We start from the raw sequence: 26846 nt of genomic DNA on the forward strand, positions 1-26846 counted from the left end.
AAAGAAGATGCCCATTGTCCAAGACCTAGTATTCCAAAGCTACCAGAGCCACCCTCAAGTTAAGGAATTCAACCAGAACCCACCCTTGGAAGCAGCCATCTTGCATAAGAGTGTATTAGAGACTTCTTGATCTCATATAATTTTATAACCAGAAACTACTATAACATTAGAGGTATGATTCAAAATTCACTCATTTTAAAAATTATTTTCTCCTGAATTAAATCTGAATTTTATACATTGGAAGTTTCAGAAGCTGAGAATAAATTACACTGTCTCTAGGATAGTGTCTCTCTCTATCCTAGGAATATAGGATATAGAATAAGGACATAGAGTGCCCTTGGACTGAGATGCTGGTTACCTGTCCAGAGTCACCACCATACCTCTATATAAGAGGTATTAAACATGTTAATGGATAATATTTAGAACTAAAAGCAGCTGCCTGTGATAATTCTGCACCCTGTGCTCTCGTTTTAAAGACTAAGAGATATTATTCTTGATACTGATTTTGAGCCATAAATCTGTCTCACCCTTTTCAGTGAAGCCAGCCCCCAGGTAATCTTGTGAGATAGTAACATAATCTCAGGCAAACGGTGGGAAAATCAGGCTGTAAATCTCCTGAAACACCTTGGGCAGCCTGAAGGCTTTAAATAAATCCCAGATTTTTAATTCACTTTTAAAACAAAGCCCCCTGGAGAGACAAGTTTAAAGAAAATAGCACACTAAAATGTTCCTCATCTTAGAGTGGGTGATGCTTTTAAAAAACATACAGAAAATACAAGATTTAAAATAAAAAAAAAATTTTAAAGGGGCCCTCAGCTGTGAAAGTCAATTAACAGGACCACTGAATTGTCTGGAGAAAATATCCGTTGTAAATTTTAATCAGGTATATTTTCTACACAAATATAACCATACAGTAGTATTTTGTAACTTGCCATGGTGGTTTTAACTACATAAAAACTTGCCTCTGGATTACTGGTTTTGATAGGCTTTGGTTAGCACACATAGCTGAGACTTGCAAAACTCAGTAAGTTGAGTGAGAAATGAACTTCCTGAGACCCAGTTACCTGCCGAGCTCGTGTGAATAACAATGAACAGAGGCCACCATCTCAGTCTCTCCAGCCATCTTCCTTACTTCTAAACAAGCCATTCTAGTTATTCAAAGTATGGAGTGAGACCAGCCTGTGGACTAAAATCCCAACAGCAAGACGAGAAGCTACTTCAGAATTCCAAAAGCAATCTTTCAGTATGGCAGCACAGATAGAGCGCCCCTTCAAATGAAAGCTCTCGATTCAGCTCGTGAGTCAGTATGCTTGCAAGTGGAATGCTGAGAACATTGGCACAAAAACAGTATGTTCACATATGTTTGCTGCATTGGCCTTTCTTCTTGGATAGGAAGATATACTAGGACTCGAAGGCCCAGGAACTAAAAAGCTCTGAGGAGTGAAGGTATCCCAAGACAGGAGGGCCCAGACACCACACAGCTTTGAGGTGAGACAGTGTCCCAGTAGAAGGGCATCCTAAGATGCTGGAGCCCAGGAACCACATAGCTCTAAGAGGAAGCCTCCTCACCAGAGGTGTTGCAGCTCCCAGGGAGAGAGGGTATCCCCAGCTGAGCTCAGAAGCTCTAGACTCTCATAATATAAAATATTCCTCAGCACAAATAATTGTTCAAAGAACGAGTCCATTTATTTAAGGTTTTTCTTTTAATTCACTGCATCCTTTAACTAAGATGTTTGCCTATTCCAAAGCAACGACACCCAGAAGCCAGATGGATGAAGTATGTCTGCCGCTCTTTTCCTACTGGGCATTGAAATGAACACACAGCTGAGTTGTTTGTTTATTTTGGTTTGTTTGTTTCTTGTTTTTTAAAAAGGCTATTTTACAAATTATACTGTAGTCGTTTGAATGGGAGTGCCCCCTGTAGGCTCATATATTTGCATAATTACTCCCCATTTGAACTGTTTGAGGAGGATAAGGAGGTGTGGCCTTGTTGGAGGAGGGGCACCACTGGGGCTTAGCTCACACCAGGCCATTTGTCTGCCTGCTGCCTATCAGGATATGAAGCTCTGAGCTACTGCTTCATCACCAAGTCTGTCTGTTTCCCTGCATGATGATAATTTAATGGACTAAAAACCTCTGGAACTGTAAACACAACCCATATTGAGTGAGTTCTTTTTATAAAAAGTTGCCTTGGACACTGTGTCTCTTCACAGCAAAAAAAAAAAAGAAAAAGAAAAAGAAACAGAGACTAAGACATGTAACATCAAAAATCACCTTGCTTTTTGCTACTTGGGAAACTGCAATAAGCAATTATCCTGCTCAGAAGCCCCTCCTCATTTAGCCAGTCTGAGATGGGTGGAGAATTAAGCTGGTCCACTTCTAAACTCCAGCCTTGCTTCTCTAATTAAAACTGTTTATCCAACCACATGGCAAATTAATATTGCTGAAATAGACCTCATCACCTTTTTCTGCCTCAGTAGCCCCTGATTGGGTTAGCTTCTAGTTAAAACCTAACTAACCTGGTTTGGTTCTCAGCTGGGCTGATTCTCCTTCAGGGTCAACTGAAATGTCTGGAGACACTATTCAATGTCCAGTCCCTAGGGATGTCCCTGGCAGTTAGTGCGTACAGAGTACTGCCAAACATCCTTAAAATATGACAGTTTTCACCACAAAGAACCATCTGATCCAAAATGACCCTGTGCCAGGCTAGAAGCCCAGGGTCAGAGAGATGTTATCCTTTTAGACTGGAAATCATTAATTTTATTCCGGTCCTTCCTCCTTACATCACATAGAACCAGTCACTTATGAACCAGAGCAGCATGTTCATAGAATTCTGGGTAATCAGAATCCTAGGAGTACATTATAATATCTCTAAATCACAGACCATTTTAAAAACACACAATTTGACTCTTGAAACTATAAGTTACTGAGGAATTTACCATTGAGATATTCAGAATAAAGTAATTGATTTGAAATGGACAGCTTGGAAATACTCTCTGGGAGTCACAGGATTTATTATTTTTTTTTTTTTAGAGAACATTTTAGTATAACAAAGACATGAGGAAAGAGTGAGACTTGGGGAACAGAAGAATGTTTTCAGGAATGCACTGAACACCTGGGGAAAGTCTGGCCGGAACCTTGGTGCTTTTATAGAAGTCTGAGCAAGAGCAATGCTAAGTGAACTGAAGTGCATTTGAAAGGACGTGTACCCTGGTCTGCTCACAACAACACCAGGCAGAAGGTGACAACTCAGATTTAAGGAGGCATCAAATAACAAATCCACTCACTAGCTTTTCACAGATTACATGGTATCCAACATATCTTTGGACAACTTGATTTTACATTCTTATATTTTGTTTGAAAATGCACCTTAAAATCGAGTGGTAATGAGAAAACCAAAGCTATGTAGCATCTTTTGACTTCGAGAGCATAATAAAATCTATCCCACCCACCCAGTCTTTATAACTGCACTGCCCAATCCCTTCCCACGAAAGAAACCTTTCATAAGCCAAGGACAAATCCCAAGCACGTAAGAAAATTTGCCTAAATAAGTCTATTTTTAAAAAACCAATTATTCAGTGCTAGCTTTAAAACAAAACAAAAGAACAAACAAAAATATGAACCTCTCTTCCTAGCATAATTGTTTATATGTAAGAAGTTTATTCCACAGTTCTTCCACTGAAATGAAAAGCATTCATTCCCCTTTCTGCTCGGGCTCTGTGAGGGAGACTCTGATTGTTTCTTTGGGGCACTGTTCTGAAAGCTTCCAAGGTGGGAATTAAAGTGAGTTCTATTTTTAGCATGCCTGGTCCTTTAAAAATCTTGCCTGTGCGGTGGAGGGAAGCTGCTGGGCTTGAATGGAAAGCCTCATGCTACCTAGAGGGCCCAGCAGCTCCAGATCATACCCTTGGTGTCTATGCAGCCAATGCCAGAGCCTCAGCCACAGCTGCTGAGATACAGTAGCTAATATTAGCACAGTGGACAACAACAAAAAATAGCAGGAATCCGAGCACCATCAAGATATTCCATCCTGGGGCATGCAATCTCAGTGTGGGAAGGAAGGCACATATTGTTCAGAGAGAAAGAAAGGTAGCCTAGCAGGAGAAAGACAGAAATGTCTGGGCAAATGCAACCCTCAGTTAAAACCCAAAAAGGAAGAAAAAAAGATATCTGTGGCTCACAAAAGGCAAATTGGTAACATATCATTAAAATGGGAATACATGAGGTGAATAAAAGCATGAAGCTTGGCATTCCACAGAATTAAAAAAAAACTTAGTCTCAAGGTTGGAAATAAAGCAATGCTACCCAATAAGCAAATATGTAAGAACAGAGAGAGCAAAAAAGATGGTGGTTTAGGAAAACAGACTGTCAGGATTATGAGGCTATGCTCAGCTAAGTGAGCTCATCCAAGTCTTGACAACTTCCATTTCCATCATGTCCCAAATGAGAATAGAGATGCCTAGCTCTCAAGACACTGAGTTTGCTCAACTCTTAGCATCAGGTATAACGCCTACAAATGTGTCTTTAAATCCACAATTGTTTGCACAGTGCCTGGGCACTAGCATGTCTTAAGTAGCCCTGTGTTTTGTGGATGAATTGAGGATTTGTGGATTTTAAGACTGCAGAGCAATGTTCCTATTGTCATTTGAGTACTGGTACATCACAGGCAACTGAGAATGGTGGTCCTTGAAGTGTGATCGGCATTAGCATCACCTGGAAACACCTGCGAAATGTCTATTGAGCAGCAGCATTTTTTCATCCACCGAGGCAGGAACCCCAAGTGGACCTAGAAACTTAAAACTAAGGAGCCATTCAAGGATGGTGGGGTGGCTCTGTGGATAAGCCACTTGCTGAACAAGCGTGAAGAGTTCAGAATCTTCAGAACTCACAAAGCCACATGAGATGGTGTATGGATATCTGTAATCCTAGAGAGGTGGGGCTCAAGAGCCAACTAGCCATGTGTACGCAGTGGTTAACAAGAGACTCTACTTCCAACAAGGTAAAAAATGAGTACTGTCACCTGAGGTGTCCTCTACACACACACACACACACACACACACACACACACACACACACACACACACACGCCACTCTCAAAACAAACGTAAAGACTAAAAACAAAAGGGAAATCTTCTAGATTATTCGGACATGGTATATCTACTTACCATGGAAGTGACCAGCAAGCATTATTTTAATAGAAATCATTAATGTTATTTAAGAGTTTTGTATATAATTTGGATTATGGAAGAGGAAAATAAACTAAAGTATAACCGGCCCCACATCTTAGCACAACTGACAGCATGATGGAGCCACCATTCAGGATTTTAAAGCCCGTGACCCAGCACAGAGGCAACACCACCTACCAAAATAAGAACAAAGACCTAATCCACCGAAGTCCAGACTTCAGAAAAGTCACTAAATACACTAACCTTGCTTTTGGGTGACTATTCTTAGTAATGGAGTTGTGTCAACCCAGGATGTGGCTTCTATGCCTAAAATCTCACCCTGAGGAAAGCTTGGAACAACACTCGGGTCCTGAACAGGGTAGTCACCAACCAGCTAATGAAGACTTTCTATTGGTTTGAGCCTGTGTCTGAGTAGTCTTCACTAGTGGATACCTCTGGGCTGGATGTCATTCAATAGCCATAAAGAAGCTCTTAGAACCAGGCTCAGGAGAGAGGGATGGAAAGAAGAATTCTGTTCTTCACCTTTCTCTTGTATGAATGTCCAAGACATCCTATGTGAGCCACTCATCCCAGGCCTGTGTGTGTGTGTGTGTGTGTGTGTGTGTGTGTATGTGTTTGTGTGTGCGTGTATAAATACATGTGTATGTCTATGTGTAGATGTATGTTGTATGCATATATGAGTATGTATGTTGTATGTCTTTTTCACAGGTACAAACATGGACTATCAACATGAATATATATACACATATGTTTGTGTATGTATGCTGTTGCTCACTCTTTTAAGATCAATACTGTTGTTCTGTTTCACAGTATGTACACTTGATATCAAAGGAGCCAGGTACTGATGACTGTGGACTCAAAGAGAATGGCCAACTATAAACCTCAGGCTCTCAACCATGTATCCTTTCTCCTGCTTTCATGAAATGTATTTAACAAGACTATGAGAACAACAAATAACCTTTGAAGCAGGAGAACTAATGCAGCCTGGCTCTTACTGTGTCATCAAAACAGTCACTGAACTGTGCCCATTGACTACCTTTCTTCAACTTTGTTTTTAGCAGAGGCCCAGTAAGGTCAAAGCATTTCCCCAAGGTCATGAAAAAGCAAACAGACAAAACAACACCAAGGCACTGAATTTGCACTTCTCAGCCCAGAGCATCTCTTTAGTCATCCCAGACCTGAGCTTCCCAAGTCTCACAGCAGTGTGTACAAAGCAAGATGGAATGTGGAGAAGCCAAAGCTTTTCATCATTACTCAGGCAGCAGATGACAGCAGTTTGAATCAGGGCTGTGATGGTGGAATAGGAAAAAAGAATCAGATAGAGAATCATCATAAATAAAGTGAATTGGTGAGTGTCCAGGGGTAAATGACAGGCAGAGCCATCAATGTCCAGCATCCCGTCTGAGCAATGAGGAAGACCAGCGCCAGGAGGAGTGAACAAATGCACCAATGTCAAGTCCAATGATGCTGCTAGAGCTGAGGTGAGAGGCCAGACTGGAAAGAGGGTCTGGAAACCATCCTTGTGGTGACAGCTCAGAATGAGAAATTGCTATCAAAGGCCCAGGAGAGTGGCTAAAAGGAAAAGGAAGGGGGTGAGATCTCATGAGAACTCAGGAAAACGGATACAGTATGGGACTTTGCAAACCACACAGAGAATGCTTCTAAAGAGATTGATGCTGAGGGCAGAGAGAGAACTAGGGAGAAAATGACACTGACCATTGACCCTAGAGAAAGAGACGTGAACAAGCAGGTGACTCATTTAGGAAAGCACCAGTCAGATCAATGTGTACCAGAGGCAAGGGAAGAGAGGAGGAGGGAGGAGGAAGAGAGGGAACTGGAGATCAAGAGGTGGAAGGGAAGAAGAAAGGTGAGAGAGAAGCTAAACATGGGGAAGCAAGGATGATTTGCTGCTTTCCTAATGGTGTAAGAGGAGCAGGTTTCGGACCCTAGCAGATAGAAAGCAAAGAGGTGGATAAGGACATGGAATATGGTAAAAATGAGAAAAGACCCGAGGGAGAGAAAACAGCAGCATTTCCCACAGTAGCCTGCAGTCATAAGGACATGCCAAAGAATGGTGTGTCTACTCAGGGGAAAATTACCAACCACATCATGTCACGAGCGAGTTTTAGAAGCATTGCACTCAATTGGAAAAGCTGCTTATAAACATTGCCTATAATATGACTGAATCGATAAAAAGTGTCTAAAGTAGGCAAATCTATGAAGCAGAAAGTTGCCTAGAGCTGGAAGTTGAGGAAATACTAGAATCATGTGATGCTGGTAAGGACTAGAATGCTTATTCTGAGGTCATGAGATGTCCTGGAATTTATTGTAATGATAATTAATTACCCAGCCCTGAATGTACTAATAAAGAATCATTAAATTTTATATTTCAATAGTATATAGATGATATCTCAATGAGCTATGTTTTAACTGTTATCACACACAATTTCTCATTGCAAGCATACTTCCTATCCAACCTGGCAGAAATCAGCTCAAATGCATCCCTAGTCCAAAGCCTTTTACCACTTCTTCAAGCAGCAGGCCAGCTGTGCTTATATTCTGCCTGGGTAGCCAGTAGTTCCTCGCCATTTTCTCAGCATGCCTGCTGGTGCAAAGGATCCAGAGTGGCCTTCCCAAGAGGGACAGCACATGGTCCACTGTAGTTAACCATCAAAGGCTCCCATCATCCTTGGGACAAGATCCTTGCTCATCCCTGAGACCTGGCACAGTGCATCTGAGCTCCACATCTCATCCCTGACTCTCTTACGCTCTGAACTCCTGCTCCACAGACACTGCAGGCAAGTTCCTACCTCAGGACCTTTTGTGTTATTGCAGTCCATTAAAGCTGCTAAAGCAAAGTATCTCACACTGGGGGACCAGTAAACGCCACCAGCGTCATACTGATGATACATACTACTGGGGCTAAGTAGTCCAAAATCAAAGTGCCAGCAGATTCACTAACCAGTAAGGTCCTCTTCATCAAAAATTATGCTTTCTATGTGTCATTACATGGCAGAAAGGAAAGCAGAGACTTCTTTTGTAAGGACAGCAACTCCATTTATGCATGTATCATGCCTGTGTCTAATCACCTCTGAGGTTCACCTTTTAACACCATTTTCTTGGCAGCTCCATTTCAACATACAAGCTTCAAAAAATACAGGCATTCAGACTGTAGTATGTGGGTACACTTGACATTTTCCTCCCACTAATACTCACGTTGTTGACAAACTCATCTCCTTGGGGTCTCTCACTGCAGTATCAGAAAGGCATTCCCTAATAGCCCTACTCTTTGTCTCTTTGCTGTTTGCTTCTTCCCTGAGCCCATCACACCTTGCTTCTTACTGTTGGCCACATACATGTACACATATACACAAGCACACATGTATGCACACATACAGACACCATCATATACCCATGAAAGCATGTGGTTTAGCTATCTCCACCCTTAAACTATGACCTCGGTGTACACAAAGACTTAGACAATTATATCCACAGAACCCAGAGAACGTGTAGCAAGCATTTGTTAAATAACTACTGGATGGGTGAATGATTTTTGTATCAACCTTTGTTTTAAAAATGAGAAGATCTGCCAGAGCTTTATGGAAGGTTAGGGGTGTCACATAACCAGTAAATCAGAAAAGCCCACTTGAAATTTTGAGCCACATCATTGTTGTTCTGTCTCCACTTAGTTCCAATTGGTGCCACCTCTGGTCCTGAGAAGAAACAATGCCGTTGGGGGCAATGCATTTATACTGGTCAAAACCTTCTGCTATGTGCAGAATGAACAGAAAACTGAGGAGCCTTTGGAGTGCAGAGAAAAGCGCTCTGACTCAGAGATGTGTCCAGAGTGATGGAGCTGAGTCTCAGTTTTTCCCACAGGCCTTGTGACCTTGAATGTATCCTTCAGCCTCCAGACTTCACACATAAAAAGGAAAGATCTGAATCTGCCCAACTTTAAACTCAGCACCGTGATGCACATATACACGCTCCATGGGTTGGCTGTGAGAACGCACAGCACCTGCTGGGTTTGTCACCACGTGGAGATTCTTACTTCACAGGCACTGACCCTCCGGCAATCACCGTTTACCAGATAAATGTAGATAGGCTCAGGGGCTACACTTGCAATAATGAGTTCTTAAAAATAGTATGAAATCACCGAGTAGTCAGAACAATGTGGTACTTTGAAGCATTATGGAAATCCATTGCAAGATGCTAATAATATTTTGGCAGTGGCAGGTATGCATGTGTATCACAGCTATTCTTTCCAGAAAAAGAAAGAAAGAAAGAAAAAAAGAAAGAAAGAAAGAAAGAAAGAAAGAAAGAAAGGAAGGAAGGAAGAAAGAAAAGGCTCCTTTGAGGAAAATTATGTTCTTGATGTTAGAAGGCTTTAATAAAATAAATCCAAGTTTAAAAGCCAAATTTCATTTTAGTCGTGCATTCCTGTCTGCTACTAAAGCACAACAGAGAGTTGTCTGTGTTGCTTTCCAAAGCCAGGCAGGCTCAAGACCCAAAGAAAGATAATGTATCAGTTAAACCAGAAGGCTGACTTGGAGGTCAAGACCCAAAGAAAGACAATTTATCAGTTTAACCAGAAGGCTGACTTGGAGCCCAGGCAATGGGAAAGCATTAAGAATTTAGAAAAAGCCTGATTCAATTCATTCTAAATTCAGAATCCTCCTGTTAGATTCTCTTCTAGCATTTGATATCTCTAATGCCCTTCTTTATGAAAGTATTGCTACTTTCAAAGAAAATATCAATCAGACTTGATAATAACCTTTCCCTTGTGATGCAAATTTTAACAAAAATATAAAACTCATTTTATGTTGTTCAGACACATACATGGCTTTTCTCAAAACTATGACTTTTCTCAGCAACTAGACAAGTCCTGCTTACGAGCTATTGTTTTACCATGCAAATGAAGAGTTTGTTGTTGAATCAACAAAAATTCTAATCTACTATATTCATAATTCCTAGATTAGCCATGAATCAAAGAATCTCATAAACCATAGCTAACTGCCTGCACAAGACCTCCATTAAGCCAGCCCGTATTCTAGCACAGATGGATCAGGTCAGACCCCTAACTTACGGAGCTGCTGGGGAGAGTCTCATTGTTTTTGTTGAGGATGTGGTCACTGGTAGGCTTCCTAAGCTCCTGTGGATGGCCCCGTCCACATGCACATATGGTCAACACTAACTGGACTTGTTGGACTACTTATTTTTCAAGGAGAATAGAAGGATATGAAGTTGAGTGGTGGGCATTGCAGGGAAAGAGCCCAGGGGATTTGAGGGGGTTGGTAAATGGGAAATATCATATTTCATTATGTGCATAAATAAAACTCTCAAAGAATTTTTAAAACTTTTAAATAGCTTCTGCAAGTTGTTTTTTTTTTAATCCCACCACACAACTGAGCATCTGCGGGATAAAAGTTTCCTACTGGTAGACAACTTCAGGCAGGTAACACCTCCAAAAAGAGCTTCGAAGCATTGTGTACAAGCCAGAAAGATGATTCATTTCATTTCGAAATCTGTTTAATCTGTGAACTCTGTGCAATGACCCCCCACATGTAAACACAACATTTCTTGGAAATATGGGGGAAGGGAGAGACATAATATTTAGAAAATAGTGCAACTGCCTTGTGTCTATTTTTAAAGTACATTAAAACAACTAATAACTGTAGATAAGTATGCTACTATGAACTAGCTTTCATTTTAATAGAATATATAGAATATCAGAAACAGAAAAATGTCTTAAATGGGGTATAAGATGTATTAACTATAAAAGCAAAATCACAATCCAAGAACAATACAGTCAAACAATATGGAATCATGATTCCAAATAAGTCCTTCCTCTTTGAGCTTTTTTCTCAGGGATCTTTGTTACGGCAAGATAAAACTGACTGCTACAGGAGGTAAAATAGAAACTCCTTGGAACGAAAAACAATGTAGAAATAGAAGGTAAGGGACACCTAAGATAATTTGTAGAGGTCTGGCTGGAAGACAGGAAGAAGAACTGTGTAGAACCAGAACTGCTGAGTTCAGTTTAGGGATACCTTAGTTCAAGGTGGCCTGGAACATCCAAATGGAGATGCCAAGGTGGCATCCAGGTGAATGGGTTGGACATAAATATAACCAAAACATAATGGTTCAAATATGTAACATGGATCCATGTACACTGACATGAAAAGACACATGTGATCGACCAATAAATAGCATAAAAGTGCAAATTATAGAACAAACTACATTCCAATGCACACATTAGAAATGTGTGTTTAGAAAAATAGTATCATCTGACTTATCATTCACACACACACACACACACACACACACACACACATACACACACCAAATGATCTGATGAATGCATCAAATTATTAACTGATTCTTAAGATTTTATTAAGTTTGGGTTAAAATAACTCTTCATTTTCAGTTTACTTCCACACTGTAGGTTGTGTTTTGGACAGTGAGTAACTGAATCTCTATAACTCCCATTTCTCCATCTGTACTCTCCAATGACATCACCTATAGGTACCCACACGGTGCCCACACAGTGATAGAAACTGGCACCATAATGAGACACAACGGAGCAAAGTGACTTGAGTTGTGCACAGGGTAAGATGGAAATGTACTAGTCACTCCCTGTTTAACAACAGTATTAAGACGCTCAACGAGAACTTCAACAAGAGTGCCAACCCTCTTGTTCCATTCAAGAATACCCTATACTAATCAAGGCTCTCCCTGTGATGGAAAACAAGCTACTGAGAACTCAGGCTGGTGAGCACAGAAACAAAAGATAATGATCATAAAAAGGAGGCTCGGCTACCTGTGCACAACAACTTGTATGGCTCACCCTAGCTTTGTCCTAAGTGACAGCATAATCACCTAGAGCAATGGCACTCATCTCAAGACATACTTGTGTGGTTGCTTTCTCACTACTACTTGACTGAGACTATCATTTTCCCGAACAAAAGACGGTGGACTGCAACAGGCACACTCTAGCATCAGAAAGCAAGCCAAGAGGTGTGATTGGCTCATGTGTACTGCCTTCCTCTGGTCCTTAAGCATATGCAGACTGATAGGTTCAAATGAGAGCCCTTTTGTCCAGCAGCTGGACAAAGTATTGTTTGCCCAACCCTTAACTGATGCTCATACATTCTCCAGAGAGTTATCTGCTGGCTACTCACTAAGTAAATCTTACCCGGAAGACAAAGGCAAGTGAAGTTGCTCCCATCCTGCTTCTCGTTTGCATCGATACAGCTCGCCTCGTTCTGGCAGGGCTTCCTCTGGCAGGCATCAAATTCCTCACAGAAGGTTCCAATGTACTGGTCCTCGCAGGTGCAGGAAAAGGTTGCCTAAGACACAGAAACACAGAGTATGTTACACCTGAATACAATACTCTAAAACACGTGCTTTGGTGAAACTGAAGGCTCAAATATCCCATGTCCTCTTACAAAGATATCAATGCTGAGTGATTTTAATCATTCAACTTTGTCATAATCTGTTTAAATCATGTTATATGAGAAATAGTATGTGGCTCTTTGCAGCTTAATTTTGGACATTTATTTTTATAGCTTATTCATATTTATCCCAACCACTTCCAACCTTCCCAAAATAGAAATAGAAAGAACAACTAGTTTTAAACTAAAAATGATATTTTGCTGACCCATGGGAATAGCAGCTTTGCCAAAGCATATATGCTTTAACCATCCAAATTAGGTACCATGCCAACCAGCACAAATCCTCAGTATAAATCCTACTCACACCCCAAATGCTACCAACTGTCCTACTTGGCCCATCTTCCCAGGGCACCAAGAGGATTCCCTGTATCACTTTATAATTGATCTCAAAGTATAAGCAGTCAGAGTCCCTGGGAGCATGGGGAAATAAAGGATCTGATTCAAGATTCAAGCATTTCATTCATGACAGTTATAATGCTGCAACTCAAACATCAGACTCAAAGAAATGACTCTGACTTAAAACTTTATATCTGAAGTAGCTGGAAAGCCCAAATAAAACTGGACCTTCCTAAGCCCCTATTGCTGAAGACACCATGAACTTCAGACACAGTGCCCCAAGGACCAGAGATGGATCTGACCTGAAAGCCTCCTCCCTGAGGACTAGCTTTCATGGTGCCAGAAATGCCATGTGAGCTTCCAGAGAATGGAAGAACCCAACAGCCCTACTCAGTCATGGTACCTATGAACCACAACCACAAGCTTCATGGCCTAAATAACCCTAAAGGTGTAAACAGAGGTATAGTTCAATAGCAAACAACAGTTCTCTGGTTGAATTAAGATGTGTTCAATAAGAGGGGAATTATGCTTGGTTCTGGAAACCTAGCTAGCTACTCAATGAAGTCACGTGTCTTGGAGTACAACTACCAATTTATTAAACCAGAGAAATCCCTAACTATACTCTAAATATTTATCATTATATCGACAGACAAGTATACCTCTCACCCTCCACCAAAGGCACTTCTCTTTGCAAAAGACAAGACCATTACAGAAAATCACAACTATTAACATATAGATTTGGAGAACCTGGAAACTACACGTACAGTACAACTCTTGCATGCAAGACTCCAGGATCATTGCAGAAGAAAGTATGGAGAGACTATAATAGCCAGGGGAAAGGGAAACTTGCTGTGAGATTATGTCTCCTAGAAAATGCCAAAGCTACACCTGTGAACTGTCATCACTGTGACTGCTTAAAGTGTTCTGAAAAAGGACAACAGCAATAGGCTCGTATGCTGGAAGAGGAGAAATGCTCATAAGGCCTCAGCCCTAGATGAAGAACTATAGGCAACAGAGGAATGCTGAGAGTGGGACAGTCTTCCCAGGGAAGAACATGTACTTATCCAATACCAAATGGCCAGCACTGAAAACATTCATAAAAGAAACTTTATAGGGGCTGGAGAGAGATGGCCCAGTGGCTAAGAGTACTGACTGCTCTTCCAGAGGTCTTGAGTTCAATTTCCAGTAACCACATGGTGGCTCATAAGCATCTGTAATGGGATCTGATGCCCTCTTCTGATGTGTCTGAAGACAGTGATCATGTACTCACACACATAAAATAAATCTTTAAAAAAGAAAAAAAAAACTTTATACAGACTGAGAAGGCTGTGCTTTTATATTTAGGGATGTGTGTGTGTGTGTGTGTGTGTGTGTGTGTGTGTGTGTGTGTGTGTGTGTGCGTGTGTGTGTGTGTGTAAGTAGAAGCAATTAAAGAAAAGGAACCCATAAAAGATGTGACTATGAGAGGGCTTAGGAGGGTTGATGAGGGAAGAAAGGGAAAAGAAAGGGAAACTAGACCTTCCTACAGGCATGAGGAAAGTGTCTTCCTGGCCCCAAAGCTTAAACAGAGCAATATAGACCACCATGAAGATGGAGGGAGGCAATAGAGAAGAATAGTATTGAATGTTGAAGTAGAAAGCATGTAAGAGGCAGAGTTAATGGACATCTATAATCAAATGGTATTTTCAAGACATAGCAGGACTGTTGAATGCACAAACCCACATCAGCTATGACTGCATGAACAAGACCTCCTCAAGATCAAGCCAACTGAAATTTCCACACGGATGGAGGAGGAGTCTACCTCTAGCTGAGGAACTATTGGTAAGTGATGGCTGCTGTGGAAGGAAGAGTCGGGTTTCTTCGGGAGTGAGATCCTTAAAAAGCTCCAGGAGATGCTCCTACACACACTGTATACTTTCAGCTCTAAGTAGACAGTATGATTCAAAAAAAATTAGAGAATATTAGATTTGGATGAAAAAGCAGTGGGAGGCAACCAGAGAAGAGGAGGGGATAGATGTGGTCAAAATTTATGAAAGTATCAAACAATGAAAAGGAAGATTTTAAGGTTTGCCTTTATAATACGGATATTTGCTATCACTAAAGCCCTTAGATCTATAGAAATGGCAGTACCCATAGAATAGTCAAGAAAGAAAGAAAGAAAGAATGAAAGAAAGAAAGAAAGAAAGAAAGAAAGAAAGAAAGAAAGAAAGAAGGAAAAAAGGAAAGAAGGAAAGAAAGAAGAAAAGAGAAGAAAAGAGGAGAGAACACTAAGAGTAATGATTTGAAGCTGTGTGGCAACTGCTTAATACATCTGTATTTGCCTTCTTATGTTATGAGCCGTCTTTATTACATTCAAAGAATAAATCTACTTGGCTAAAATAATTTAAAGAAAAAAAGATCTAAACAAACAAAAGCACATTTCTTGGATCTCTCCTCAAGTCCTGAACATAGGTAGGTATTACTGGGGAGGGGGAAAGAGATGAGAGTAGGTAGATTTTTAGTGTCCTGCAGTTATATGTGTGTGAAAATGAGTGTGCAAGTATGCACATGTATGAGGAGGCCATACCTTGAGTGTACTTTCTCAGGTATTATCAATGGATAATTTTTTTTGACAAGATCTTTCACTGGCCTGGAGCTCACCAAAAAGGCTAGGCTAGCTTCCCAGCAAAGCCCAGAGGTCTTCCTGTCTTCACTTTCCCAGCACTGGGATTACAAGCAGCACCATACCCACGAGACCTGGGGATCCAATTTACCTCTTCATTCCGGCCTTGCAAGCATTACAGTTACTGGGCCATATCCACAGCACCATGACAGGCTTCTCTGACCACGCTTCCACAGCACCACCTCCAATCTCTCTCCCCACCCACTCTTCCTACCACCCCAGATTCCTGATCTAATATTTGTTATTGCTGTTGTTGTTTGATTGTGTTAAAGCTGGCCTTAAGTTGATAATCCTCCTGCCTTAACCTTCTAAGAGCTGATATTACTGGTCTACCACTAATCTTAGAGAAAAATTTTAGGACCTCCATCCAAGAGTCTACCAGCACAACCCGGTGCTTTCCTTCCTCCTGGAGAAGGCGGAGCTGTTCATACTTCTCTTCAATATACTTTGCTTCTCAGCCAAGTTTTCTCGTTGTGGTGCATTTCTTGATAATACTTTTATACATTTAGATTTCTGTTTTTTAGAGAGCACCTTCATTCCATCCTCCTGATGCCCAGTGTCCTCACTGTCACCATTTCTGACCTAAGAAGCCAGTATTTTGTTACCAGTCATCACACTGACTTTACACAATGGGCCAGTTTTTAACTGAGTCTCAAGGTTTTCGGAATCACACGAAATAGAGCAAAAATAATATTGATTGCAAATAACAATGTCACCCTCCCCTGGAACTCAGTCACACCAGCAGCTGCTTTATTTTGATCACAAAGATGCTTTAAGAATTTACCCCATAATGGGATACAGCAATGACTGCTGTGTTGTATCAGTGCCATTTTAGGTTCTATATAAATTATTATTGCCTTCATTTGTGTCTTATTATTATATAAATTGAATGTCTAGATTTCCTAGCATTGATTCAGCTTTATATTCCTGGAACACCCACTGAAGTCATTTGGCAAAATGGCTTTCATTTGGCTTTGATTCTGTACATAGTTATGCGTGCATATGGTGCCTTCCATTCCTGTCCCCATCAGACTCATGTTCTAAGAAAACCTATCCCTTCTACATGAGATCATGTTTCACGCCATAAAAGAGTGCCCTTCATAAATGGCCTACCAGCGACCAGCCCATTTTGAGACCCATCCCTCACACTATTAATGATCCTATGTTGTACTTGCAGACAGGAGCCAAGCATAGCAGCCCTCTGAGAGGATCAGCTGACTGAGACAGATGCAGATACCCATAGACAAACTTGGACGGAGGCCAGGGACCTCTGGAAGAGGTACGGCCAGGATTGAAGAAGGCCCTCAAAGAGATGGCAACCCCACAGGAAGACCAACAGTGTCAACTAACCTGGGCCCCTGGGAACTCCCAGAGACTGAGACACTAAACAGGGAGCCTACATGGGCTGGTCTGAGGCCCCCAACTCATTTGTAACAGAGGACTGCCACATCAGTTGGCTTGGATGCTCCTAATTCTGCAGACTTGAGGCAACAGAAGGGTAACATGGGGTTGGGGTGCTCTCTCAGAGGCAAAGGCAAGGGGGATAGATGGGGTGAGGAACTCTGCAAGGGAAGACTGAGGGACAATATTTTGGATGTTAATTAATTAATTAGTTTATTAGTTAAAAATGGTCCCGGTTATAACAAGTGATTAATTCAAGGAACAGCAGTAGTCCTTAACTTCAGACAAGCAAGCAATAGGCCAAGCAATAAACTATAACCTTGAAAGTGATCAAACTGCCAGGGATTATAAAGTCTCGTTCTATTAAAGAACAGAATGAGTTTCTGGTTTGATATGCACAGCTAACTCCCCTTTAGTTCAAGGACATGGTCTTCCTTAGACACTAGAAACCTTTCTTCTTTAGTGAAAGCTGTGTTCTCTGCCCTGTGTATCACCTCTCAGGGTGATTCCTAGTGACCAGACTTCCCTCTGCACTGTACCAAGAGTTTCTGGACACATTTGACTTTCTATGATGCTAGGCCTTCCTGTTAGTCTTACAGAAACACTGTGGCTGGCTGAAGCTACATGAGGACTGGTAGCAACAGAGTCTTAAAATAGGAAACTCCCTTTTCTAGAATCACATCATGAGGAAAATCTTTTTTTCCTCAAACACAAAAGAGAGCACACATTTCCTACTTGCAAATTGTGTCTGGAGCCCTGTGTACATAGGGAAATTGGTGTGTCTGCCTTTGAATTTTATAATAAATGCTGGGCACACACCCTACACAGACAGGCCTCCTATGTGGTAAATTGCCATATGCCACTGGCGTAGGCAGCTGTTGTCTAGAATTTACTTGGTTTGTATCCAGACATTCTATGCTACAGATGAATTGATTGCCTTGGATATTTGCGAGATGCATCTTATACATAACTCATCTAGTGAGTGTCGTGGAAAATATGTTGTTTGTAAACATAAATTATTAAAACTCCTAAATCAAATATTATCGAGTTGGCTTTTATTTGAATTTAAAGATGAAACAGAGGCACATGATTTAGTTGCATCGCTTGAAACAGGAACATTGAAAGAAGTTGATAAGAAACTGCTAAAGTGATTGCTTCTGACAAAGCAAAACACTGAATGGATTTTAATTCTGTTTGATAAGAAAGGGAAGAAAGAAATTAACAGTTGTTTATATATCCATGAACATGTAAAGTTTTTTGTTAAATCTTTGCATCTTCTATAGCATACATCCATAAAGTTAGATTTCTTTCAAGAACAACAAACTTCCCTGTAATATTAAAAGGTTTAGTTTGGATGGAAGATGAGCTCAGGGGCCTCCTCCACTGGTGCCAAACTGCTTGCTCCTGACAGATTCATGGAGAAGGGTAGTTGATGCTTTCAACTGTGTAATGACCCCATCAGGTTTCAATCCAGTGGCTACACACATGGCCCTGGTTAATCTGAATGGGTTACAAAACAAAAGTCACAAATCTGGAAAAGTGACTTCTGATGGGGATCAGAAGGACTTAAGAGGGAGGATTAGTCAGAGCACATTATATACATGTATGAAATTATCAAAGAACCAACTCAAGTGATAAAGGAGTTGGTTTTATAGTTTCAAGGCAGTTGACTTATAAGACATTGTGAATATACATAATAGGAGAAACTGTGCTGGTATATTTTTATGTAAAACTACTGTTTAATCACTGAAATCTACAAAATATGCTTGAGAAAGCTAATATGATACTCATAATAACACTAATCCAGGTCCGATTAAAGCTGCCGGCATAAGAGACAGCAGGTGTCTTTGAAGTTAGTAGCTCACCTCAATTACAGAGAGATACTTCCTTGTCAAAATATTGCTCATGTACAAGTAAATGTAATTCTGAAGTAAAATGAAAAGTGGCATTCAGGGATTAATTTTCAAACTCAGGATAGGATATCAATTTTCCTCAACAGCTTGAAGTCGAATATTCTATTTGTATATTAATAAGTCTTTCTCAGTGAAGAGTTTCAAGTTAAAGGAATGTTCGTTTGGGGCTGAAGAAATGATGGCTCGGCAGTTAAGAGCACTGGCTGCTCTTCCAGGGGACCTGAGTTCAATTCCCAGCAACCACATGGTAGCTCACAATCATCTACAATATTATGGTGTGTCTGAAGACAGCTAGGAGAAAGCAGGAGGATTTCCATGAGTTTGAGGCCAGTGTGAAACTCGTAGAAACAAAAGGCCAGATGGCATACACCTGTATTCCTGGAGTTTGGTGGATAGAGGTAAAAGGATCAGGAGTTTAAAGTCATTCTTGACAACATAACAGGTTCAATGTCAGACTGGGATGTATGAAACTCTGCCTCAAAAAGAAAGGAAGATGAAAGAAAGGAAGGAAGGAAGGAAGGAAGGAAGGAAGGAAGGAAGGAAGGAAGAGAGAAAGAAAGGGAAGAAAGAAAAGAAGAATGATAAAAGTAAGATGAATGAATGAAAGAAAGAGAGAAAAAAGAAAGAAAAACAAGAAATGAAGGAAGGAATATAAAAGAAAGATGGAAGGGAGGGAGGGAGCGAGTCAATCATTCCTCAGGATAATCAGGGATTTTCGTTACTCTTATATCAAGCTAGTCATCAGAGCCAGAATCCTAGTGATAGTCTTTTTTGTTCATCTGTCAAAATTGCCTTCACTGAGTTGCTGCTTTAACTTACATCCTCGGTTGAGTATTGGAGGTGCCCATAAGACACATGCCTACAACTGCATTTACCCATGAGGATGTGGTCAAGAGCAGTACATATCATATACTATGTGAAGTAGCATGAGCAGGTCTTACCCAGGGAAACTCGCACATGAGTGACATGTCTCATTTATGAACAGAGTATACATGAGCAACCAGCCTTCCCATCATCTGAGCTACAGTAAGTCATACAAAGCTCATGTTTGAGAAATACCCAGGGACCTAACTTCCTCTTCCTAACTCGGCTCTTGCCACCTGACCTATGGAGGCTTCTATTCTGGCCTAGACTAGGCTATTTTCAGTATTTTATAACACCAAAAATATTATATAATATAGAGCTTAATATATATAAGTGAGTGAATCTGCACTCCCCAGAATAACACTGAAGTCCCCAGCCTACCTTGAAAGTCTTATTCTTTGCCCTTTTTGCATCTTCGCAAAATCTCTTTACTAGGAGACAGACAAGAGAGCCCAGAAATAACCACTCAGAGCAACTGTATTTCCATCTTCAAGACTCAGAACTTGAGACTAAAGAGATGGCTCAGTGTTTAAAAGCACTTGGTGCTCTTCTAGAGGACCTGGGTTCAATTCTACTTCCAGGAGATCTAATGCCCTCTTCTGGCATCCTTGGGCATTGGGTAAACAGATACTGCACAGACATACATGAAGGCAAAACACCTGAACATATAGAACAAAAATAATACTTAAAAATAAAAATATGGAAGAACCAAATTCTGTTCATAGAAAGGTTTATAGAAATCACACTTGCTTTTGATGTGCTATGACACCAATGTGAACATAAGAACACCAGCTGTCTAGATGTTAAATTCTATTGTTGGTAAGCTTTGCTTATATAGAACTATCTCATTAACTTGCCCTGTATCTGTCAGGAGGGGGACGTCACAGATCCATTTTATAAAATGCAAGCAGACTCAACAGATAAACCAGATTAATTGGCGTAAGGTGTCCCGGCTAGCAAGTCAGATATGGTTGGATTGCAAGCCCCTTTCCATTCACAGATGTTCAGTGTAACCACCAGTGCAGCCGCAGGTGTACAGCACTGTGAGACACCCTCCATCCATACTCTGAAAGAAGCCCAAGCAAGTGGTCAAATTTCAGTGCCTGCTCTGAGTTTCCATGTCACGTGCCCATTCCTTTCTTGCCAGGCTGCCTCCCTTAGCTCTCTACATTACTGACCATCCTTCCAGTTCATTGCCTCCAGTCTCTTACTTCCTTGAGAATAATCACATTTATCTAAATAAAGTGTCACAATAAGGCATAAACAGTCTTCCTGTTGGATAAAAATGTCACTTGTCTAAGTACAAGACAAGTGAATGGGGTTGAGGAACTGTTATAGCTGAACAAGAAATATCTCTTAAAAATTCTTGTAAGGAGAAGACCTGGCCCTCTGGGAAAGTAATTGGAATGCACCTTTGTCGGTGGATAGATGCATTGTGGATCATGATTTCATATTGTTATTGAGAAGTGATAGCAACTAGAGATGAGTTGCTAAAACTAGCAACTGTTTCCATTCTATTAGGAAACAGATCACTGGGAACATGTCCTTGAAGACTTTCCCTCATTAGTAATCTCTCTTCTCTCCTCCCTGTCCTGCTTCTCTGGTTCCTATAAGGTGAGCAGCTTTCTCCCCTCATGCCCTTCCACTGTGAAGTTTCTGCTCTGCCACGTGCCTAAGAGGGAGGGAACCAGGCAGCACGGACTCTGAAACCACAACCCAAAATAAGTTGTTCCTCTTTTAAAAGTTTTTCTCGGGTATTTGTCATGGAAACAAAAGGCCAGACTTAGACAGCATCGTCAATATTCTGTCTAAGGGGAGGTACTTAAATCTAAGATTGCAGTTATATTAAATGTTGGTGTTTCATTAAATTAAGACAAGTAGGCATATGTTGCAGGAGGATTATATGCAAGATCAGGATCCTCTTTCTGTGTGTCTCTCTGTCTCTCTCTGTCTCTTTTTCTGTTTCTCTCTATCTCTGTTTGTCTATCTGTCTGTCTATCTATCTATATATCTATCAATCTACCTATCTCTCTATCTATCTATAAATCTCCACATGGATTTTTTTTATACCATCACAGATACTTCCACTGGTTTGTATTGACCACTGGTCCATATAAAGGGCCTAACTAGAACAAAGATTTGAAAGAGCATCCTCAACCAAGGGGTGCCTAACAGGTCTCCATGCCTGTGGAAATGCAGCAAAGATGCTTCAACCCACTTTGCTATAAGACTCTCCCAGCCAACACTGATTTACATCCAAGACCAGATGGACTGCAAAGGACATCTGGGTTATTCACAGTTAAGCATCTGGATGTTGGCAAGGTCAGAACTTGTCTACTGAGTTGATGATTATGGATCCAAACAATGCAGACATACTGCTCTGTACTTTCATATATGCTGGAAATTTCCATAACGAAATGTGTTATTTTTATTTTGAGACCCTGGCTAACAACCAAGAAAAAAATATAAAACGTCGAAACATTAGAATCTACTTTGGCACCATGTTGAGCTCACCCCTGAGAAAAACTGCTGCTGTTGTTGAGGGACATTGGTGGGGAGCATCCTGAGTCACTGCCACTCCAGAGATTTATTTCATAGCCTTGTACACAGGAAAAGCTGCACTTGCCCTAAGGGACAGACATATATTCCCCAAGTACACATGGATCAAGAAACAGAACACATTTTCATCAAAGCAGCCCAATGTGGCTGAAAGGGGGTCAGCCAAAGGAAAGTAGAGGTGTGGCCACAGCTCTAAGTCCTCAGCAGTCAAGGGTCATGAATGAGGTACACCCAGCCTGAGCCTCAGCTGGAAGAGAAGCATTCCAGCCTGCAGTAACTATGACAACCTCTCTGTGCTGACCACAGCACAGCACTGAGAGGTAAAGTCTGGAATCTTCTTACTCCTAGCTTTTGGACGTGTTCCAGGAACCACTGTCTATAAAGATGATTCCAGGAACGAAGGTTTTCAGCAGATCTATTTGCACTATTTATCACTGTAAGTGAGCATTAGGTTAGGAGGTGGAGTCCCGACTAGCTTCTGTCACTCCTATAACCACACAGCAGGAACCAGATTCCAGCCCAAACGATCCAGATGCCCACAAAGGCACTGGATCGTGGCAATCCAAACTTTCAGAAATTTTGTCGTATTATCTTCATCTAAGAACCCATTAGCCCACCCCTTCTGCTCTGAAAACCACACTAGGTGGCCAATGGACCTGTGATTACAGAAAAAGTAAAAAACACTAAGGGTAGAAAACTCTAACCATTGCACTGGAGAGATGCCTCGCCTTGCTGCATGCGCAATTATGAGAATTTGACTTCAGATCCTAGTATCCATGAAATGAAAACCCCAGTTCTGAGTGAAGCAAAAATGGGAGCCTAGCAGGTCTTGCTGTCTTCCAATCTAGAAAAATTCAAGACCCAGGTTTGGGGAGAGATCCAGCCTCAAAGGAATAGGTGAGGGTGATGAAGAGAAAAGCTGACATACTCTCTGGGCCTCCATATGATATACACACAAACACAGGCACACACACCTCTCTCTCCCTCTCTCTCTCTCTCTATCTCCCTCCCTCCCTCCCTCCCCCACCCTCTCACACACACATACACAAATACACAGAAACAAAAATACATACTCATACAAACCTATACAGACAAAGAAACACATACTACTCACACATATGCACACTCACAGACACACAGAGAGAGAGACACAGAGAGGCCCAGAGATACACACACATATAAATACACAGAAACACAGAGAGATATACACAGATACACACACAGAGAGACATACACAACCATACAGAGACAAACACACACTCACACAGACACACAAACACAGAGAAACATACAGACACACACACAGACGCATACATTCACACAAGTACACATACAGAAACATAAACACACATACAGTCTAGACACACAGACAGACACACACACAATAGACATATACATACCACTAAATGAATAAAATAAATAGTTATAAATCTTTTAAAAATATTCTAACACAGCTTTCTTTGACTAAGTGTGAATGAGTTATAACTACAGAGTGTTGGAAAGATAGTCAAACATGCCTAGAATAAATGGAATTTAGCCTTTCACAAAACCCTGAGTGTTTCAAGAGGCAAAAAGGATTATTTGGATACAGAATTTAAGAGACTTCTATTTACAATGTCAAAATGCCTATAAATGTCTTTTCCTTAGCTAAGGCCACACAAGAGCACCTGGAACCTGGCCACAGAGACAGACTGATGTGTCTTTGGGGGAACACAGTGCTCAGCGGAAAGCTCACTAAGTATCGCATGTTTACAGCTCCTGTCTCTGGGCCAGGTTGTCCTGCTCTATGATCAGTTTCATTTATCATTTCAAAACCACACTCTTTTGTTCACAGCCCATATGCTCACTCAGACACCCTTGCATTTCAATCTGAGCCGATTAACTGCAAATGTAGTGGTTTATTTTCTTAAAAACCAACATTAAACAGAACTGGACATATTATCTAAACATTAATTTCGGACATGACATTCATGAATTCATATAACTTATTCCTTTGGCTTAAACATTAAACTGAAAATAGTAAACAATGGAGATGGAAAAAAATGCCTTGGTGACTAAGAGAATTGGCTGCTTTTGCGGATGACCCTGGTTCAATTTCCAGCACCTGCATGTTGGCTTACAAGGGTCTATAACTCTAGTTCCCAGAGATCTCATGCCTTCTTCTGACCTGAGTATATCAGACTTGGTACACACACAACATATACATGCAGGCCAAACATTCATATATGTAAAACTTTTTTAAGTAATAAAAAAATAGTAAATTTCAACAATGTGATTCCCATCTACTCCTTTGAAAGGATAATAGAGTTAGCTTTTTTCTGGCAGGGGGGTGGGAAGGAGTAATTGTCGTGCAGGACACTTTGTAAAAAATTTTCCTAAACCTAGATGCATGTGAATTTTCAGAGTGGGACTGGTCAGAATCATTCTCCAAGCACATCCTGACTCATCCTCAGCAGTGCTGCAGTGTCTGGGGCGAGGCATGGGGTTCCCACATCTGTTCTTAATTCACCAACACCTGTGTCCTCACCCAGTGTCACCTTCTAATTTAAACAAAAGTACAGTTTGACTTTACATCACTGAAAATTCATCTTTTATTGAAATCCCTTCCTCAACAAAAAAAGGGGGGGAGAGAAACCCTTTTGATCCCACAAATCAATGCACAACATTCTCCACGCCATTCTTCTGTCTTTTTTTTGTTGTTGTTGTTGTTGTTGTTGTTGTTGTTGTTGTTGATATCAAAAGAAAACTGTAAGGGAATAAAGTCTTTAGGAAAATAGAAATGGTAGACATAAATTATTAATGAGATGGAGTTATTAGAGAATACAGAGGCTCTCAACATCTTCCTGCTCTAAAGATGGTAATTGGACAGGAACAGGACAGACACCAAATGCTGTGGAGAAGATTCCGCCATGGATCACAGATCATGTGAGCACCCCTTCTTCTTATCCTCCCCATGGCTTCACAGAACTGATATTTCTTATTTTGCCAAGAAGAAGCAGATCGTGCCATGAGGCTGGTACAGCAGGTTGGAGCAGAGAGTATACAAAGATGAGAGGAACATTGGGTGCACAGAAGTTAAAGGAGATGATCCCCAAGAACCTAGTCCACTGATCCAGTGACACTGGAATTGAGTCCCATTGAGGAACTCAAACCTCTAGAGTCACTGCTGTGTTGATTTGAATATGCTTGGCCCAAGGAGTTACACTATTAGAAAGTGTGGCCTTGTTGGAGTAGGTGTACCTTTGTTAGAGGAAGTGTGTCACTGTGCGGGTGGGCTTTGAGACCCTCCTTCTAGCCACGTGGGAGACAGTCTTCTCCTGTTTGCCTTCTAAAGAAGATGTAGAACTCTCAGCTCCTCCAGTGCCATGCCTGCCTGGATGCTGCCATGTTTCACAACATGGTCATGGTGTCTGTTCATAGAAGTAAACCCTAACTACTACACCTGTGTAGGGGACTTCATGTCACTGCAGTGTGCCAACAGACACCTCGTTGGTTTCTTCCCTGATCTCCCTATAGTTGTCTGTGAGGACCACCATGATACAGTACTATGGTCAAAATGGGTTGACTATCTCTAACATTTCTCATAAATCTATAAGACAAAAGTCATGGGTCAAGGTATAAGCAGGGCTGATTTTTTTTTTCTGAGACCTCTGTAATTGCATTTATAGATACCACATCTTTTCAGAGTGTCTTCAAGTGGTCTTTGCTCAATGTGTTCATGTCCTCTCACACAGATGCTGATCATGTTGGCTGAAAACCTGTTCACCATGTAGGAGCTGTACCTTCATCTGCCCCAAGGAAAGTATATCACTTAACTCTTGATGGAGAAAAAACTCTGAGGTACCTGCCTGTCAAGGCAACATTGAATGGCTAAACTTAAGAAAATACAGTACAACAAATTCTGGCAAGAGTGTGAGGGCAAAGAATCCTCATTCACTTTTGTTGGACTGAAAATTAATACAACCATTCTGGAAATAAGTGTGTAGGGTTCTCAAAATTTGAGAATAAAATCTACTCCCTGACCCAGATAGGTCACTCTTTGGCATATACCCAAAAGACTCTATTCTACTCCACAGGTTCCTGCTCAGCTATGCTCACAGCTGCTCAGTTCACAATAGCTACAATATTAAAACAACCCAACTATCCTTAAAATGATGACTGGATAGTGACAATGTAGTATAGATACACCATGGAATACTATTCTGCTGTAAAGAAAATTAAGTCATGAATTTTGCAGATAAATGGATGGAACCAGAAAATATTATATTGAATAAAGAAATCCAGTTTAAGAAAGACTGATATTGCATGTACTCTCTTATTTGAGATTCCTAACACCAAATCTTCATATGTTGAGTATATAACCTGGAGTAACCACGGAAACCGGGAAAGTAAAAAAAGGGAGGGTAGGTCATATGGTTGGGAAATGGGTAGTAGGAAGGAGGATACCAGGATACAGATGATAGGAAGGAAG

The 26846-nt window shown here is 40.9% G+C and overlaps 1 protein-coding gene across 1 annotated transcript in view; it reads right to left on the reverse strand.

Annotated features, from left to right (window-relative positions):
- The window catches only part of DNER (delta/notch like EGF repeat containing), a gene marked incomplete at both ends in the record, with an annotated part of 276755 nt that overhangs the window by 92015 nt on the left and 157894 nt on the right, over positions 1 to 26846 (reverse strand). The window contains one exon of the mRNA XM_080933397.1: positions 12382 to 12535. Within this exon, the coding sequence (XP_080789523.1) occupies positions 12382 to 12535 (154 nt within the window). The remainder of the gene's footprint in view (positions 1 to 12381; positions 12536 to 26846) is intronic.

This window comes from Micromys minutus (genome assembly GCF_963924665.1).
Source record: "Micromys minutus genome assembly, chromosome: 19".
Classification (NCBI taxonomy): Eukaryota; Metazoa; Chordata; class Mammalia; order Rodentia; family Muridae; genus Micromys; species Micromys minutus.